Source organism: Ambystoma mexicanum, chromosome 10 (genome assembly GCF_040938575.1).
Source record: "Ambystoma mexicanum isolate Mex_15411 chromosome 10, UKY_AmexF1_1, whole genome shotgun sequence".
NCBI classification, from domain to species: Eukaryota; Metazoa; Chordata; class Amphibia; order Caudata; family Ambystomatidae; genus Ambystoma; species Ambystoma mexicanum.
Window position 1 is genome coordinate 1,197,549,146 of NC_090932.1, and position 17,291 is coordinate 1,197,566,436.

Consider the following 17,291-nt stretch of genomic DNA (forward strand, 5'->3'; position numbering starts at 1 on the left):
ACGCATTTAGGGGTGTCAGAATGACAGGACCCCCACAGATAATATCTCTAGGCCGACGATAGTTGCTTTATATCCGTGACCCGAAAACCAACTTGGGAACTATTATGGCAGATTTATGTATTCACCAAATACTCCGGGTATAAGATCAAGGTTTCCAAATCTGAGTTGTTTCCACTAACCCCAGCCACGCAGGACCTGTCCGACATAGATGGGTTTAAGTGGTCAACTGCACGGGTCCGCTACTTTGGAGTTGTATCCAGCGACAAGCATACATTATATGCGGATAATCACGAAGAACTCCTGCAGACACTAACCACTAAATGACATCTGTGGACCAAGCTCCCTATTTCTCTGTATGGTCGAGTGGCACTTCTTAAAATGTTAGTTCTTCACAAGCTACTGTACTGTTTTGGTAACGTTCCCATTTGGCCCGATAAAGCTTTCTTTACAAAACTTCAGTCGCTCGCCACCTCGTTTCTGTGGGGTGGGAAGACCGCCAGGATGAAATGGGCCTAACTAGTGGAACCATTCTCGAGTAGTGGCATTTCAGCCCCAGACTTTGAACTATATTACTTAGTGGCTGAAGCGCAATTCGCCAAGCACTTGGTGGATCCAGACGATACAGCCGCACATATTCCAATAGAAAAATACACTGCCTTCCCCTCCGATGTTCCATCGGTCATCTTTAGCTCCGAACACAAAGATTCTTGTGAGCTTGATCCAGTTAGCACTACTGTACATGCATGGTCCAAAATATATAAGAGGCTTGGAGGGACAGTCCCATACGATCCAGAAATCCAGTTTTGGGACTACCCTAACATTGCACCCATGTTTGATAAACCTCCTACCAATGAATGTACAAGAGCCATAACAGCGACTGAGGGGAGGAGGAAAGGGGTCTCGCTGTTGTACACCCTGGTTCAATCACACTCAAGTTCTTGCAACTCTATAAAAGGAGACCTGGGAACGGGACCTGGGAATCAAATTGAGCAAGGGGCAATGGCATAGATACTGTCAACTTACTAGATCTGTATCACTGGACTCTGGACTGCGATTAATACAATTTAAACTGCTCAACCAACTCCATTACCCCCCCTGTCAAGTTAACCAAATTACATTACATGCAGCCAGAAAATAACCATGCATGGTAAGTCTCCTTAAAGAACAAAAACAGGATGTTTAATATAAAACATGACGTTTAGTTTTACCAACAACTTCAAGACCAGAATTTCATCAAAAGAGCACTTCCCCCACAGAATACTTGGAACCCCTTTTGCAAGACCTCATTTGCAAAGAAAGAACCTAGGACACATAAATAAGCACAACCCTTGATAATGCCACCGCTCAAAGCTCATACTTACTTCCAAATGCAGGAAGAGCTCTGCAAATAAAGAAAATGATATGCAATTAATGGACTGAACATGTGTGTATCTGTGTATCAATCCAGCAACAAAAAAAAAAAACCATGAAACCGAACATTATGTTTAAAATATTTACATTTGCAATGACAAAGAGGAGTGCCTTGTGGAGATGAATGACAATCTCAGCAGCATGAATTATCCTTTAATTCTTAACATTTGTATAGCGTGGCCATGGACCCTAGGGCGTGAGGGCACTAAAAGACAACAACATAACAAATAAGCAGCTAATAATTCATAAGTCAGTACCAGATATAGAGAGTAAAAGCATCAATAGGGAATTAAAATCAGTTTAGTTAAAAAGGTGAGTCTTCAACCTTTTCTTAAAAGTCTCCAGTGACTCAATTCATCTCATATCCAATGGAAGAGCATTCCAGACCTTAGGCCCAATGGAGAAGAAGGCTGAGTTGGCCACCTTTATGGTTCGGCGCCCATAACAGATGTTGGTTATTAGATTTTAGGGCTCTAATATTAGTTCTCATAGGGAGAAGCTGTTGTAAGTAGTCGGGCATGTTGCCTTGTCTGCATTTTTTAATTAGTCCTAAACAGAATTCTGGACTCCACTGGTAGCCAATGAAGAGCACGTCTTGCAGTCGTAACATGATCTCTGAGTTTGAGTTTCATGAAAACTCTGACCGCTCCATTTTGGCACACTTGGTTTATTACAATCAGTCTTATCTAGTTCTATTAAAAGAGTTGAGCAGTAGTCAATTTTGGACCCTATTACCGCTCTAGCGATAGTCTCTGAATTTTCTTGAGATAAAAGGGGCCTTATATGAGATAGCAGTTTGATATAATAAGTGCACGAGGATACAAAGCTGCTAACATGTTGCTTCGTGGTCAGTCGTTGGTCAAATGTCGCACCAAGTGTTTTCACCTTTAACAGAATAATAGTTTCTTCACCCAGCTGAAAGCTATCATAGCTTGGACCGAGTTTATTTAATGTGTGAGAGGATCCTATGACAAGAAGCTCAGTCTTTGATTTGTTCAGAGCCAACTTGTTATGGACCATCCACGACTCAATGATCATAAAAACCTTTTTGATAGCCAGTTCATCTAAGCTATGTGAGCCAAACAGTGGGATGACACATTCAGTGTCATCCACATAGTTAGTAAATATTATGTTCTCATGGTGAGCATAGCAAATAAGGGGGCTGTGAAGATATTATAAAAACAGGGGGAGGTGCAGGCTCCCTGAGGTACTCAACAGGAAATTGTAATGGGTTCGGACTCCGGCGTGCCGCAAAACACTTTGCTGTCACGATTATTAAGAAATGAGGAGACCCAGTTAGATGCAAGGGGGGGTGGGCAGAAGTTTGCGACTTCGTGCAACCTGGTGGTCATATCGTGATCCACCAGGTCGAATGCCGCCGAAAGATCAAGCAGCATGAGTAGCAATGCCTCATTATGGTCCATACGGGACAGTAACTTAGACTTAAGTTCCAGAAGGGCGGTTTCTGTTCCAAAGCCAACCCGGAACCCAGACTGGTGATCATTTAGAATGGGATGCCTCTTTAAATGGTCTGTGATTTCTATATAGGCCACACGATCAAGAATTTTGAGTAAAAAACAGTGTTAGTGATAGACCTGTAGTTATTTGGCATGTCGACTAAGAGCCCAGGTTGTTTTAGGATGGGTATTACCCAGGCCTTCTCAAGATCCTGGGGTACAATGCCAGAGGTTATAGATGCATTAATGAATTTACAGATTGAGGTGGGAGAACATGTTTTGATCAGCATGGTGGTGTGGATGTCATTCTTGCATTTGGTTGGCTTAAATTGTTTGATAATAATTTCCAATTCTTCCTCCGTAATAGGAGAGAAATTGAAAATTGGGATAAGCAAGGATCTTTGGAAGGACCACTCTGAGGACTTAATCTCATTACATTTTAGGTTATTGCTTTTTTCCATGATGTTTTCCTTAATGGTATGCAATTTTTTTTATACATAGCTTGTTGTATTACGGTGCACCATGAAGAATTGTCTGTAATGGATCTTTCTGGGATTAAGTGATTTCTTGTTCTTTCAAGATACAAAAAAGTTCTTTTGTGTCATGTTGGGCATTTTGAATCCTTTTATTAAAAAAGTTTTGCTTAGCCTCAATAACAGCATTTTTATAAGTAGAGGCTGTAGGTCTGAGGAGCAAAGGTGTACTACATGCCTTCCATGCATGGTAGGATTTAAGGGTTAACAACTTGAGAGATTGTAGTGCGTAAACCGAGGATTACGTTTAAGATCGGGCTTTGCAGTCTTCTTAATAGGGGCCAAGATATTGGCTGTGATTTCCAAGTAAGAGGAAATCACTCTAGCTAGATCCTCCGGGGTGTCTGTTTCAAGACATTTAGGTAGAGTATTAAGTATCGGTTCAACTTTACTCAAAGTAATTTTTTTTAGATTACGATACAATATTTCAGTTTTATTTTGACGTTTAAGTTTAATGGAGGGATCCACCGTGATGGTAAAATTCACAAAAAAGTGTTCCGACCACGGGCAGGGTTATACTAGAATTTCATTAATATTAATTGCATGGCCAGCTACCCAGTCTAGGATATGCCCCATACTATGTGTAGGTTCTTGAAAGAATTGTGTAAAACCCAGTTCAAGCAAGACATCTTCTAATTCAAGTGTGTTCTTATCTTCCTTATGGTTGAACCACAAGTTAAGGTATCCCATTAGTAAATATTTAGCATTAGCTTTAAAAGAAGAGAGCAGAAAGGTTGAAAGATTTTTCACAAATTCTGCGATTACATTATGGGGTTTGTAGATAAGAATATTCAGAGTACTCTCAGAGTTAATTCTGGTTTTGATGGATTTCTGAACTCGGACCTGGGGGGGGGGGGGGAGCAGAGGATCAGAAGGCCAGCCTAGTTTCTTGGAACAGGGTAACCTCTGGACAAGCCAGACCAATCAGGGTCTGGCAGGCGGTCAAGACTAGGTCTCAGGAGGAGTGAGGGTGAGTGACGGACCTCAAAGAGCACACACAGCAAGGACACTTACAAATTACTCCAGTAAGGTGTCATATTAAAAATATAGACACATTTATTACAAGGCCTTTGTAACAGACCATAGCAGAAGAATCAGAGTAACACTAAGCAAACCAACACATCACTATCAATACAATGTATACACAAGACCATTGGGGTCTAAAGGGGTTAAATGCACGAAATATGTCCACAACCTAGATGGGAAGGAAACAGGCAGTGTAGATAGTCTTCAGGCCCCTTCGACATCGATAACACACCAAACTAAGAGGCAGTCCAAGCCCCAAGGAGAGAGGAGCCTTGTGCTCAATAGTACATGCAATGCAAGCGCACGCGGTTGTTCCAATGGGCAATATAGGGTCTCTTCAGGGGTCTCTAGCAGCTCGGGAAGGTGGATGAGGCGATGAAGAACAAGTTCCCACTATTCAGGGAGAACCTCCACTTGAAGGCAGAGGCAGTTCGAGAGTGCGGGATGGAGTCCCTAGGTCGCACTAGCAGTGGAAAGGAGCGGGACCCCAGGGGCCACTCATGCGTAAAAGGGCCCTTGGCACCAGGGGCCACCAGTTAGTGTTCTAAGTACTCACCGTTCCCAGGTGCACTTGGACCCAAACTTCGCCCGTTCAGTCCACTCGGTTTGCAGGTTCGAATGCAACAAAAATGACGTCTCTACGGCTTTCAGTTCCCGAGTTACAGCGATGATTCCCAAACGGGACAGTAGCGATTTCTCCGCTCCAGGTGAATGAATCGACCCAGTTTCACTGCAGCAGGCTTCAGGGGCAAGAGGGTCACAATTGCAGCATACTTGCAAAAGACGTTGCCGTGGCATGGCAACACAGTAACTGCGTTTACTCCAGTCCAGGCGCACTCGTCTCACTTCAGATCCGGGAATGCCAAGTGTACGATATTCGGTGTGAGGATGCCGTGGACACAGAGCTAGCACTATTCCAAGTTTCGAGGACCTCCTTGAAACGGCGGCGGTGACAGAGCAAAGCAACTGGGTAAGCTGGAAAGCCCACTGGGTGGCCCAGGGACACTTCCGAGAAAGCTTACTTGCAGGATTTGGTGAAGGTGCTGGGAATAGTTGATCCCACTATTTCAATGGGCCGAAGCGTCTTCGCAGACCTTATAGGACGACCAGATGCAGAGGGGTCTCACAGGACGACAGCGGTTCCTCAACTCGGCTTCTTAGTTGCAGGATACTTGGATCCTATCCTTTGTTCAGTGAGAACTCAGGAGATCGACATGGTAGGGGTGTTTTGGCCTGCTCTTATACAAAGTTCCCTTTGCACCAAAACTGAGAGGATCCAATGGGAGATATGCTCACAAACACACACTCCAAACGTGGACCAATCACGGACCACGGTGGTCCCAGTCATTCATGGCACTCTAGACGCTCTGGCACCCAGGGTGTGTATTGGACTCAGACGTTCCAGCCCACATTCTGGAGGCACACACACAAGGCATGCTGAAGCCCACGAAAGCATTGGGTTTCGCGGGAAAGTGCATGACCAAATAAGGACTGACCCGGGACGACTCGACCTGGGGAAGGTGAAGGGGCAAGATGGCCAAAGGACAGGACAAAGAACCTCATGGCATGGCCATTTTGGAGCCAGACCACCTATTCATGCCCAACAAAGTTAACGCGGTTAACATGGCAGGAAAGAGTTAAAAAGAATGCGAAAAGTTAGCTGCCACCAGTCCTGTCCCTGACACATCTGCACAGTTCTTAAAAAGTCCAACGAAAGTATCCAGGGCATTTGAAAAATGACTACAGACCCAAGTGTGATGTATGGTAAGATACATTGCACACTTGTTACATGTTGCACAAAAGTTGCAACATTGGAAAAGGACTAAGGGAAACAAAGTCTCCCAGTACTGACTGTCTTAAGGGCATGTCAGTTTGCCCATAAAAAGTGAGCGAAAGCCCAGAGGAGTACAGCTGAAGGCTGTGCTTCTCTGGCAAAGTTGGACAATGGTGTATAACAGCAGCAACAGATCTGGGGATGTACACATGGAGGGAAAATTACATACAATTATGAAACCTTTCCTAACACCCATTAGTAAATATTTTGCATTAGCTTTAAGAGAAGATAGCAGAAGAGTTGAAAGATTTTTCACGAATTCTGTGACTACATTAGGGGGTTTGTAGATAAGAAGCATATTCAGAGTACTCTCAGCGCTCATGCTGGTTTTGATACTCAGGGAATCGAGGCCTTCCATGACAAAGTCCCTACTTTCCGATATATTAAAAATTATCTTATGTATAAGTGCAACGCCTCCTCCCCTGTTGCTTCTAATCATTCCGCATCCTGGTGGGATGGCAAAGTTAAGGGAGGGCCCTGCTGCTTTGCGTGCCCAAGTTTCAGAGATAGCACAAACATCGATACCCTGTTCTTCGATGTGTGTAGCAATCTCTAGGGCATGTTTTACTAGAGATCTAGAATTTATGAGAAGGAACTTAATGGTAGTGTGGGAGTTAGGAGGCTTACTGGGTTCCGAATCAAGGGCATATCCATATTTTATTGGAGTCCTATTGTTAGTCGTCATAGGAGGTTTAGATGTGAGAGAGACAATAGCAGTGGGTGTGTTGGCAAGAGCAGGTCTGGAATTGGAGTTAGTGGCTAATTGACTCAATTGTGAGGGGGCGATTGAGTCGGGAGGAGTCACATGTATGGGCTTGGAATCGCGCAATGCGCTAGTATGATCGCAAGTTTCCCGGTAGCTCATGGTTTACTAGTGGTAGCACCTGCCTACAGGGGGATGCCAAACAACCAGGAGCTGCTCTTAGCTTCTCACTGAATTTTCGAACATTGAATATGGTTATGTCCAAGGTCTTCAGGGCATTGAATTGCATTGTTAAAAAAAAAGAAAAGTGATTTGAGAGTGGCAGGGTCAGGGTCATGACCCGGTCAAGGAGGAAGGGCCCCAACCCTACCTTTGGCAGAGGGCTCACCAAAATAAAAGCCTGAGCCTGCCCTGTCTCGGGTTCAGGAAGTAGGAGTTGGAGAGGCCCCAGTCCCTGAACCCCTTTCCCCTGCTGTACCACACATCACCACTGCTAGCCCTCATCGTCTCCCATAACCTCTCAGTGCATTTTCTAGCAACGTCTCTTTCATTTCAGTTTTAAGACTCCATCTCTCACAATGCAACAGTGAAGCAACTAAGAAAAAACAGACTGGATTTTGGAGAGTGGAAACAAACAGAAAATCTCTTTACCAAACAGAAATGAGAAATCCAACAACCAACCTGACAATACCAGATGAACCCCAGGCAAATGGGGGAACAGCAAGAAATGAAGTGGAAGTAAGGAGCGACTTCAGGGGAACAGGAGAGAACACAGAAACCCTCCTCAAACCAAACCAAAGGAAAGTCACAGTAAGAACAAGCAGCATGAGCCCCTAGCTGCTACCACACCAGAGACTGTTTTAAAAACAGCACTGGAAAAACAGGGAGGAGACCCAAGGGGATTTTAAAGCCGCACACCAGGGTCCTGGGTAAAAAGACAGGCAATGATCAGTGCAGTCAGGATGGATCAAACCTTCAGGTGGTAAACTCTTATGCTGGTCTTGGACTAAGGTTCCAAAATGACATTAAATGGACTAGCCTAAAAATTCAAAGAGTTCTTACACCGACATGAAGTACAAATGCACTTTGCACTTTTACCTACCTCGAGAATCTCTCACCGTTCAAAGCCTGTTAGTGAGATTTTTTGACATTTTTTTATTGAATTAGCTGAATTAATCAACTTTTCTATTACAAATTTAATTTTAATTTTTTTATTTTTCTTGTTGGAATCGCTTTTGCGATTTTTACAAGGTGGTGCTTTAAATTCGGTGCAGTAAAAATGTTGGCAAGTAGAGTAAACAACTTATCAGTTTCTGTTTCATATGTCAAATTTCTATGCTTCAGCTGTCTGGTAAATCAAATATCCGCTTGTTTCTTATTAACAGTTGTTGGATTTTCTCTCTTCCTTGTTTAGTAGTGTTAGTTCCAAGATTTTAGCTGTTGCTGTCACCCAATCGGTCTTTCCTCCGCTGATCAGACGGGCCCATAAAAAGTCTTCCTCAAAGACATATGATGAAAAGAGAAGGTTTTCCCAAATACGGTGCTCTGATGTAATGGGTTACTGGACACGACAGCAAAAGGTGTCTCATGGTCTCTATCTGGTCCCAAGTCTCGCAAAATCTACACTTACTTGAAGATAAGCTGCGAATCGCCAAGATTTCGTTTGTCGGGAGGAGATTCAAACAAGCTTTTATGAAAATATTCCTAATACCCTGTTTGGGTATTTTCTCAGGAAGTCTTGTGTCTCATTGAATTTCCTCATCTGCAGTGGTAAGTGGGATACCAGTTTGTATTTTAACGCTGTGTCTAAAGTATGGTTCCAGTCTAGGTCATTCAGTTTCTTTTGCACCTTTGTTGGATTCTGAATCAATTCCTCTTTAGAATTCAAAATCTCCGACAGTTTTTTGTTGAGTTCTTTTTCCCACTGGTTCAGCATTTTACAGTGTCCTCTTGTTAGTTCTGCATTCATCAGGGCAAATAGCCAAGGACTGTTCTGCAGGAGCGCTTTCCTGTACAGCATCATGCTGTTCCTCTCAATGATTGACTGCAAGGATAGTTGGCTTAGTTCACGTCTGATCAGGACCATTGGGGTCGATTTTGGCAGGTTACGGACTTTTCTCCAAAAGTGGCTTTCCAATATTTGCCTTATTTTTTTGGGAATATATGGCAGAGCTTCAGCTCCGTAAGGTATGGATGGCACTACTTTCGCTCTGTAAAAGTTAATGACAGGGAGCAATGAGAAACGGACAAACTTTTTGTCGACAGCTTGCGCTTGTGATGTTAGTTTTCTCATTTTTTCCATGTAAAACACGTTGCATGGAGGTTTCTGATTTTTAACTGTCTAGCGTCACTCCAAGATATTTGAATTGTCACTTTCAACACCTTCCAGATACCATTTTAGTTTTTCTGCTTTCAGGCTGCGTTTTTCCAAAGACATGATTTTAGTCTTCCCTTTGTTAATTTCTAGGTCGTTAGAAGCAATATATTTCAATAAATTGTCCAACTGTCTTTGTAACCCATTAGCGTGAGTGGTCTAGCTGGATCAAGTCATCTGCGTAGAGTAGACCAATTGTTGGAGGGAATGATCTTACCCTGCCCTCCACGTTTTTGTAGTCACCCAAGTAAGCAAGAAAGAGCAGGAGCCAACGAGCAACCTTGCTTTACCCCTCGTGTAGTTGGCATTTCTTCCGATAGTAGGCCCTGATGGTTTAGGCGAACTTTCATTCTGGTGTTCGTGTGTAAGGCCATTATCGGGATAACATTTTTCTTCGGAGCATTTCTATGCTAGTAGTTTGTCCCACAATTTTGCTCCGTTTACCTGGTCGCACTAGGGATAGCATTACAAAACACACCCAGTCCGCATCCCTTTTAGAACTTTGAAAATAAGTAATGCAAGACTAGATGCCTGTCATGATGCCCGCTCCCGGGGAGCCGGTTCAAGCCCTGCGTCCCCGAAAGCGGACATCCAGTCCCCAAGGAAGGACCCAGCAACCCTATATAGGTGCCCTCCCTTTGGACAGTGTCCTGGCGCCTATGGCGCCAGGCTCATTATGGGAGTGCTTGGGTGCACTTACCTGATGCAGACCATGCTGCAGGATCCCGGCCTCCTTGAGGCCTGAAAGGAACTACTTTACCTGTGAGACTAATTTATCATCTGGTCGGGGAAGGATACATACCTGATTGGAGGAAGGATACATACCTGGAACTTCTTCCAAGGCTATTTAAACCCCACCCGAACAGCCACACGTGCTTCGCGTTGTTCTGCATCTAGCAGCTGGACGCTCACCGTGTCTGCTCCTGCATCCTGACTTCTGCCACGCCTGCCAGCATCCTGAATCACCTGCAAAGGAAGAGAAGAAGAGAACAGAAGAAGGAAAAGTCCTTACCTGCTAAAACCGCATCCCGGAGACATCTCGCCAACAATCCTGAAAAGGAAGACTTATTTAAAAGCTCATCGCGTCGATCGCTGCAGCGCCGCATTCCACTCACCTTTACAGGGCGCCTCCATGTTCAGCAGCGATCATCCGGATTGGCAGTCACGCCCCAGCACCTAGAAAGAAAAAGACCAGAACAAAAGGTGAGAGAGAAGGGAATAAGGAAAGCCTCCATGTTAAAACTTACCTGCTTACCTCTCCATTTCGGGTCCGCGCCGCATCCTGGCATTTCCGGACCCCAGCCCCTAAGGGGAAAAAGAGACATCAGCGTTAATGAGCGAATGAAAAGACATTACCAAAAAACGCTCATTAAAGACTTACCTGATTTCTACAAGGATTTCACCTCTCATCTCAGGTCGGTGCCTGTTCCCCGGCATTCCGTACCCCGGCCCCTGTGGGGAAAAAGACACTAGCATTAGTACATTAATGCATGGACACAAGGGGAACCTCTTATCAAAAAAACTTACCTGGAAGCCAAGCAAGTTTGGTTCTCACCAATCCGAAATTCCAGTGAAGTAACTGGATACCAACGCGCCCCTGCATCAGAAGCAGGATGGAGAGCTTGTCCTTCCAGACCCTAAGGTGAGACGCTACGAGGAATCACAGAAGGGTTTCGAGGAGGGTGAGAGGGGAAGTGGGAGGCCGATTGCATTACCCCGCAGACAGTTAATCCCCTATTTTCGCCTACAGAAGGATATTTCTGCGAGCCAGACAAGCCAGATTTGGGGGCCCGGTCCAGTCCGTCTTCCGAACCCTGCGCATCACCTTAGAAGAGGTCACAGCAGCGCGAACCAGGCCAGCGCCTCCGTGGGAGTCAGGTGAGCGTTACAATGCCGGCCTATGCAAAGCAGGATATGCTTCTAGGCAGATTCACAAGCTTCAGCAATGTATTAATACATTTAATAAAAGCCCGTCTTCTTTGGAGCAAAGCTTAAGAAACCTCTTGCCAGTGGAAATTGTATGTAGCAACCTTTTATGTGCAGTTTTATGGGGGAAATGTCACACCATTGCTATTGTGGTGACAAACTGCACTACAAATAAAGAGCAAAATTATACAATTACACAGCATCCCACCCAAGGAGTACAAGTCTCCTGTGGCAATTGTACTTCAGTGTTGATACGAGTAATAATAAATGTGAATGAGACAGTGACCTAGTGAGAATAACGGACCAATTTCATTGCAATGGTTTATGCTATGGAGAACTAGTCTTATTCTTTTCAAAAACAGATGTGCTAATGCTGAATTTTCTTAAAACATATTTCATATTTAATGTACATGTTGCACTGCAAGGTAGGACCATCATAAAGTGCATCTTTTCTGAGGTGAAATAGATAGTCATGTTTTAATTAACAAAAATCGAATTTGAAATATGAATACTAAATATACTTGAATTGTACAAGTGCCAGAACCATGAATCGGATCGATTCACTAGCAGGGTGAAATGTTCATTCAACAAACATACTGGTACACAAGTTATAGCAGAATGAATATTTGCATTTTTTTTCATCTTTGGTTGGGCTTTTGACTCTTCTGAAAGTCACCCGCTTTGTTAGGGATGCACTTGGGAGTGCTGGACATTGTGGAATAAAAATTGCATTTGTACTTTTGGATTGGGGCACTGCATTAGAAATAGCACCACATTCTCCAACTGCCCAGCCAGCTTCATATGCAAGATTTCAATGGAAGCATGGAAGGAACCAAAAAAGTGATGGGTGGAAGGTTTTTAATTAATTTGAACCACTGGCACTGCTCTGGGCAACCTTCCACATCACTTTATTTTAGCCAATTGCAAAAGGGGTCGGCCATATGCAAATCAGTCAGGTACTGCCACCAATGGCAACAGCACTGACCAATGGGGCCTAGAGGCACAAGCTACTTCTCACGGATGACACCAAACAAAGCTGAAACATGTCTGGGGATGCTTGTGTCTCATGCAGAAGGGATGTAACCTAGCAGTTTGGGCTGGACCAAACTTGGTTTGCATATGGTACGTCTCCTGTAATGGTTTGGCAGGCTGAAAAACGATGATCTGGCGGGTTTGGCAGAGCTGTGCCAGTGGTTCGGATTTATTCAAAATGTTCCAAACATCAACTTTTGTTTTTGCTTTAGTATAGAAAGAACACAAATTCTCAGGATAGCTTTCTTTCATCGACGGGTGTAATTTCACTGGGTTTTTTACAAATATATTTTACTGAAAAACTAAATATACATGGGAGTGTATATAAACGGTGAGGGGACGAGAATAGGCAAAAAAACAATAGTGGATGGGGGAATAGGGGGGCAAAAATAAAAAGAAATGCATTTCGATTTGTTTTTTCGGTAAAAAATACTCGATAAAAAACCCATCAAAATTACACCAGTCGATAAAATGAAATAAAACCGAAATTCTCAAGGGACGATGGAGATTGATTAGGTGTTTGGTTTAAGGAAATCTTGTGTGCTGCTGTTCTTCGTTTTCCAATGTATAAATGAATAATGCTCTGCAAATTTATTTTTGTGCCAGACTGATGAGGGCAATCTAGAATTTGGAACAAGGGCAAGTGTGTTATACCACCAGTTTCCCCACATGCCAAAATCATGTGATCCTAGCAAAATCGGCTTGGTGGGTTTTGGTACCTCCTTCGGGGGGTGGGGCTGCTGCAACAGAGACCACAACATTCTAATAACAAATGGAGCTGTAACAGCAACTTCCAAGAAATGCAACAATCTACGTGAAGTACAAAATGAGTGAATTGTTTGTAATTCTGTATGTGAAAGGAATTATTAAAAATGCTTGATATGGTTTTGGGGAATATATTGCGAGGGTTAGGGCGAACTATATCTCCCCATCCAATAGAGTTGCCACCAATGGAGAGGTCACAGACAGGATAATATCCAGGCGACCAAAACAAGAATGCCCGCTCTCCCCACTATTATACGCTATCTTTTTAGAACCCTTCTTAATGAAAATAAGGGAGGCCACTCACATTAAAGCAGCGGTATTCAAACTGTGGGCGCAACCCCCCAGGGGTCCGCGGGTGCAACCCTGGGGGGCCCCGAGAGCACAGCATGAAATATAAAAAAAAAAAAGAAATGGGCAGGGTTGGCTCACATGGTCGGGCTGAAGCATGAAACTGTCTCAGGCAACAATGAAAAATTGGCCCGCAGTTGTAAATGGATATTCATTACAACTACGGTAACAATGGTGCCGGTAAGCTACCGGTGCTACCATACCGCCATAGTAAGAGCCCTATGGGGCTCAAATGGGAATGGGGATGGGGATCTACCGGTACCGGCACCCGCGAAAGGCAATTATCAGGTCCGCCTAACTCGGCATGACCCGGTAATTGCCCATTTGCGGGTGCCGGACCCGGATGCAACGCCAGCGGCAGCCTTGTCGGTTTTACCGGCACAGCTACCGCCAAGGTTATAATGAGGCCCACTGTTTCAATAGTACCCAAGGGGGTGCATTGTGTTAAAAAGTAAGTAAATTGTGATATATTCAGCAACAATGGTCAAAATTACTAATTGCATAGTTAAGTAAATCATCAAACTAGTCCACAATGGCCAAAATGGTGGCCAAAATGGTGGCCCATTTTGACTGGCCCATACTAGCATTTTACATTTTTGGTACAGGCATTGCCCTATAGGCCAGTCCGAGCCTGGCGGCTCATCCATAATGGCAAGGGGGCCCCTCACTCATTATGGCGGAGCTAAGGAGCCAGCCAGTGAAACCGTGAGCATTCCCTCAGCTGCTTTTTCCAGCTGATGGAGTGCTCCTCAGCAGGCTGAACTGTCAAAGGGAAACGCTGTTTCCCTTTGACAGTTCAGTTTACTTCCCCAGCCGCACATGCTCACTGAGCCATGCAAGTGATGGGGCGCTTTGCTTAGCCAGCATTGCATACCTCTTTGGAAATGCTGGCTGGGGCACTGCATGTCTGTATGTCCGTGGGGGGAGCTCCTGCGCCTCTTCGCACATACGGACAGAGCAGCCTGGGGCAGGGCGTTTCAGCATCCACACGCAGGCCACTGCAGAAGGTACGTTTATGTTCATTGTTTTTATTTAAACATGTGTATGGATGCGTGTATGCTTATGTTATGAGTGAGTGTATGGTGATGGATTCCCGTTTGAATGATAGCGATTGCTGTATGAATGTGCAGCGCCTTGCATACACACAATCATGTTGATTGTGTTCGGCCCAGTGGGGCTCAGGGGACAGGGATGGTATCTTTTTACTGGACATCTATCATAGATGTCCAGTAAAAAAATGTCATGCCTTCCCCCTGGGCCCACCAGCACCAATTGCAAACGGTTTGGCTATCTACACATTTTTTTGTTAAGTATGCTCTACAATGCAACATTTTAACCCATTATTTGAAAATAATTCACAGGGGGAAACACCCCCCCCCCCCACCCCCTGACCCTCCCTTTATTGGTTCGGGCTTAGTCGCTATGGCATTTTTGGGGGAAATAGTTATGCCCCTTCACTTACAAAAAAATCACCAGCTGCCACTGGCCCTCAGACTGTGTTGGGAACGGGATGGGGGGAACCCAGGGACTATTGTGGGAGCACAATGGGTGGAAACCATGGGATAGTGATGGGAGCAGAGTGGGGAGAGCCCAGGGTGTGTGATGGGGTGGGGAGAGACCAGGGACTGGGTAGGAGTGAGATGAGGGAGCCCAGCGACTGTGATGGGAGCAGGTGACGGCGCGCAATATATACTGTCCATTTGGCAATTCTGGGAGTCCCGACCTGCCCAAATTTTGCTCAGGGGGCCCCAGCCAAGAAAGTTTGAAGACCACTGCATTAAAGGGATTGAAATGGCAGAACACAACAAAAAGTAATAGCATACGCGGACGATATGCTGATAACCTTAGAAGATCCGGAGACAACTCTACCAGCTGTGGTTAGGGAACTAGAAGATTTTGGGGCCATATCAGGACTAAAGATTAATAGGAAAAAAAATCAGAAATCCTAATTCTGACGGGAGATAGGGAAAAGATAGAAAGGGAAGCTAACCTACTGGACCTTAAGATTGTAGGAAAGGGTATAAAATACCTAGGAATAAAAATAACCCACAAGGTAGGGCAGCTATATGGGGAAAACTACCCGCAGCTCCTAGCAAACATTCGCAGAGACTTGGAAAGATGGAATCCACTACTGATTTCAGTCAAGATGACCATCCTCCCAAAGCTACTATACTATTTCCAGGCTCTCCCGGTAGGTGGCCCCCACACCTTCTTGAAAACACTATCAAAAGTGATCTCATCCTTTATATGGAAAGGGAAGACCCAGAGAATAGCTAGGGCGATCCTCACAGCACCAACCAGGGGGGAGGGGGGATGGCGCTTCCCCACTTCAAGAAATACTACCAGGCGGCGCAATTAAAAGGTCCTTCGGGAATGGATGGGGGAAAACCCACAGCCGATTTGGGGCGAAACAAGACAGGGCAGTTGCGAGGACACCACTGGTGGAACTACTCTGGAAACAGAGACAACAGACACCCTAACGTCGGGATATGCGAAATAATGAAGGCCACATTGGAGGTGTGGGACTGTCAAACACGGAAAGGCATTATGACCACTACGCTAGGCCCCTTCACACCCATTTGCCAGAATCCTCAATTCCCACCAGGGATGGAACAAGGGGCATATGAAAATTGGGAAGAGGCAGGAATAATGAAAATAGGGGAAATGTTCATAGACAACGAAATCGGGTCACATGACTCCTGCTATTCAAGCCCATCACTCTCCCAACGAGATAAATACAGATACGAGCAACTTAAACATTGGTTAAAATCTCCTCACACCATTTGAGAACTATGTCATCTCCAACACAGGAGTGAAGAAATGGGTATCGACACTCTACTCATTCATAAATTCACAGGAGGAAGAAATCGAGTGGTCATACATGATTAAGTGGGGCAGAACGTTGGGGGAGGAACCAACAAAAATCCAGTGGGAGGACCTATGGAAACTGATCCCCAAGATGACGCGCTCTGCACAGACAAGAGAAATGTGGATCAAAATAGTGACACAATGGTACTGTACCCCAGAAAGACTGCATACAATGTTTCCCAAAACTTCAAATAAATGTTGGAGATGTGAAGAGGTGGGAACATGGAGACACACCTGGTGGGATTGTAAAGGGATAAAACCTTTTTGGGAAGAGGTGAAGGGAGAGATGGGAAAGATGTTTCCGGATGTGAGGCAAATGGGAGAGGAAGTTTGGTTATGTGGAATAAGAGACCAAACCGCAATAAAATATAAAAAGATACATTGGAGAGGCTTCATGGGGCTTCTCATAGCAGCATGGTCACCTATCGCCCAGAATTGGAAAAATAAAGATACCCCATTGACTTTCACTTGGTTACAAAAGGTGTGGGCCCAAATAACGATGGGAAAAATCACCCAGACAATCCAGGGAACGAGGGACAAGTTTGCAAAGGAATGGGAAGGGATTCTAGAATTTCTACAGTCAGACTTTATGGAACAATGGTGCCCCCATAACATTAAAGCAACGGATATCTTCAACACATAAAAAGGCCCCCGAAAAGACAGACACATGTGCCCCAAGGGAACTGGGGGTTTGGGGGGGTGGGGGGGCGGGGGAGTTGTACTGTTGATGGTGTGTTGATATGTAAAACTAATAAACACAAGTTTAAAAAAAAAATGCTTGATATTCAGTGGTCAAAAGTTAAAACCTTGGCGTGGCATTACTTCTCACTCAGACTCATCCATCTGCTTATTCAACCAGCGTGTGTGCCTGCAATTCTAGGTAGATTGACGTGTAAAACTGTTTTGTGCAAAAACACTGACTTTCATGACAAATAATTTCTTACCGAATTCTAGGAGAGCACATTGGTGCAAGCAGAAACTAAATAATGGCTCAGCACAGCAGTGAGAATGCCCA

General features: G+C 44.6%; 1 protein-coding gene across 4 annotated transcripts in view; it reads right to left on the minus strand.

The window, feature by feature from the left end:
- SUDS3 (SDS3 homolog, SIN3A corepressor complex component) overlaps positions 1 to 17,291 on the minus strand; it is a 400,693-nt gene that overhangs the window by 293,042 nt on the left and 90,360 nt on the right. For all 4 annotated transcript variants that reach the window (XM_069619180.1, XM_069619179.1, XM_069619181.1 and 1 more), the window contains one exon: positions 1,362 to 1,381. In XM_069619180.1, the coding sequence (XP_069475281.1) occupies positions 1,362 to 1,381 (20 nt within the window). The remainder of the gene's footprint in view (positions 1 to 1,361; positions 1,382 to 17,291) is intronic.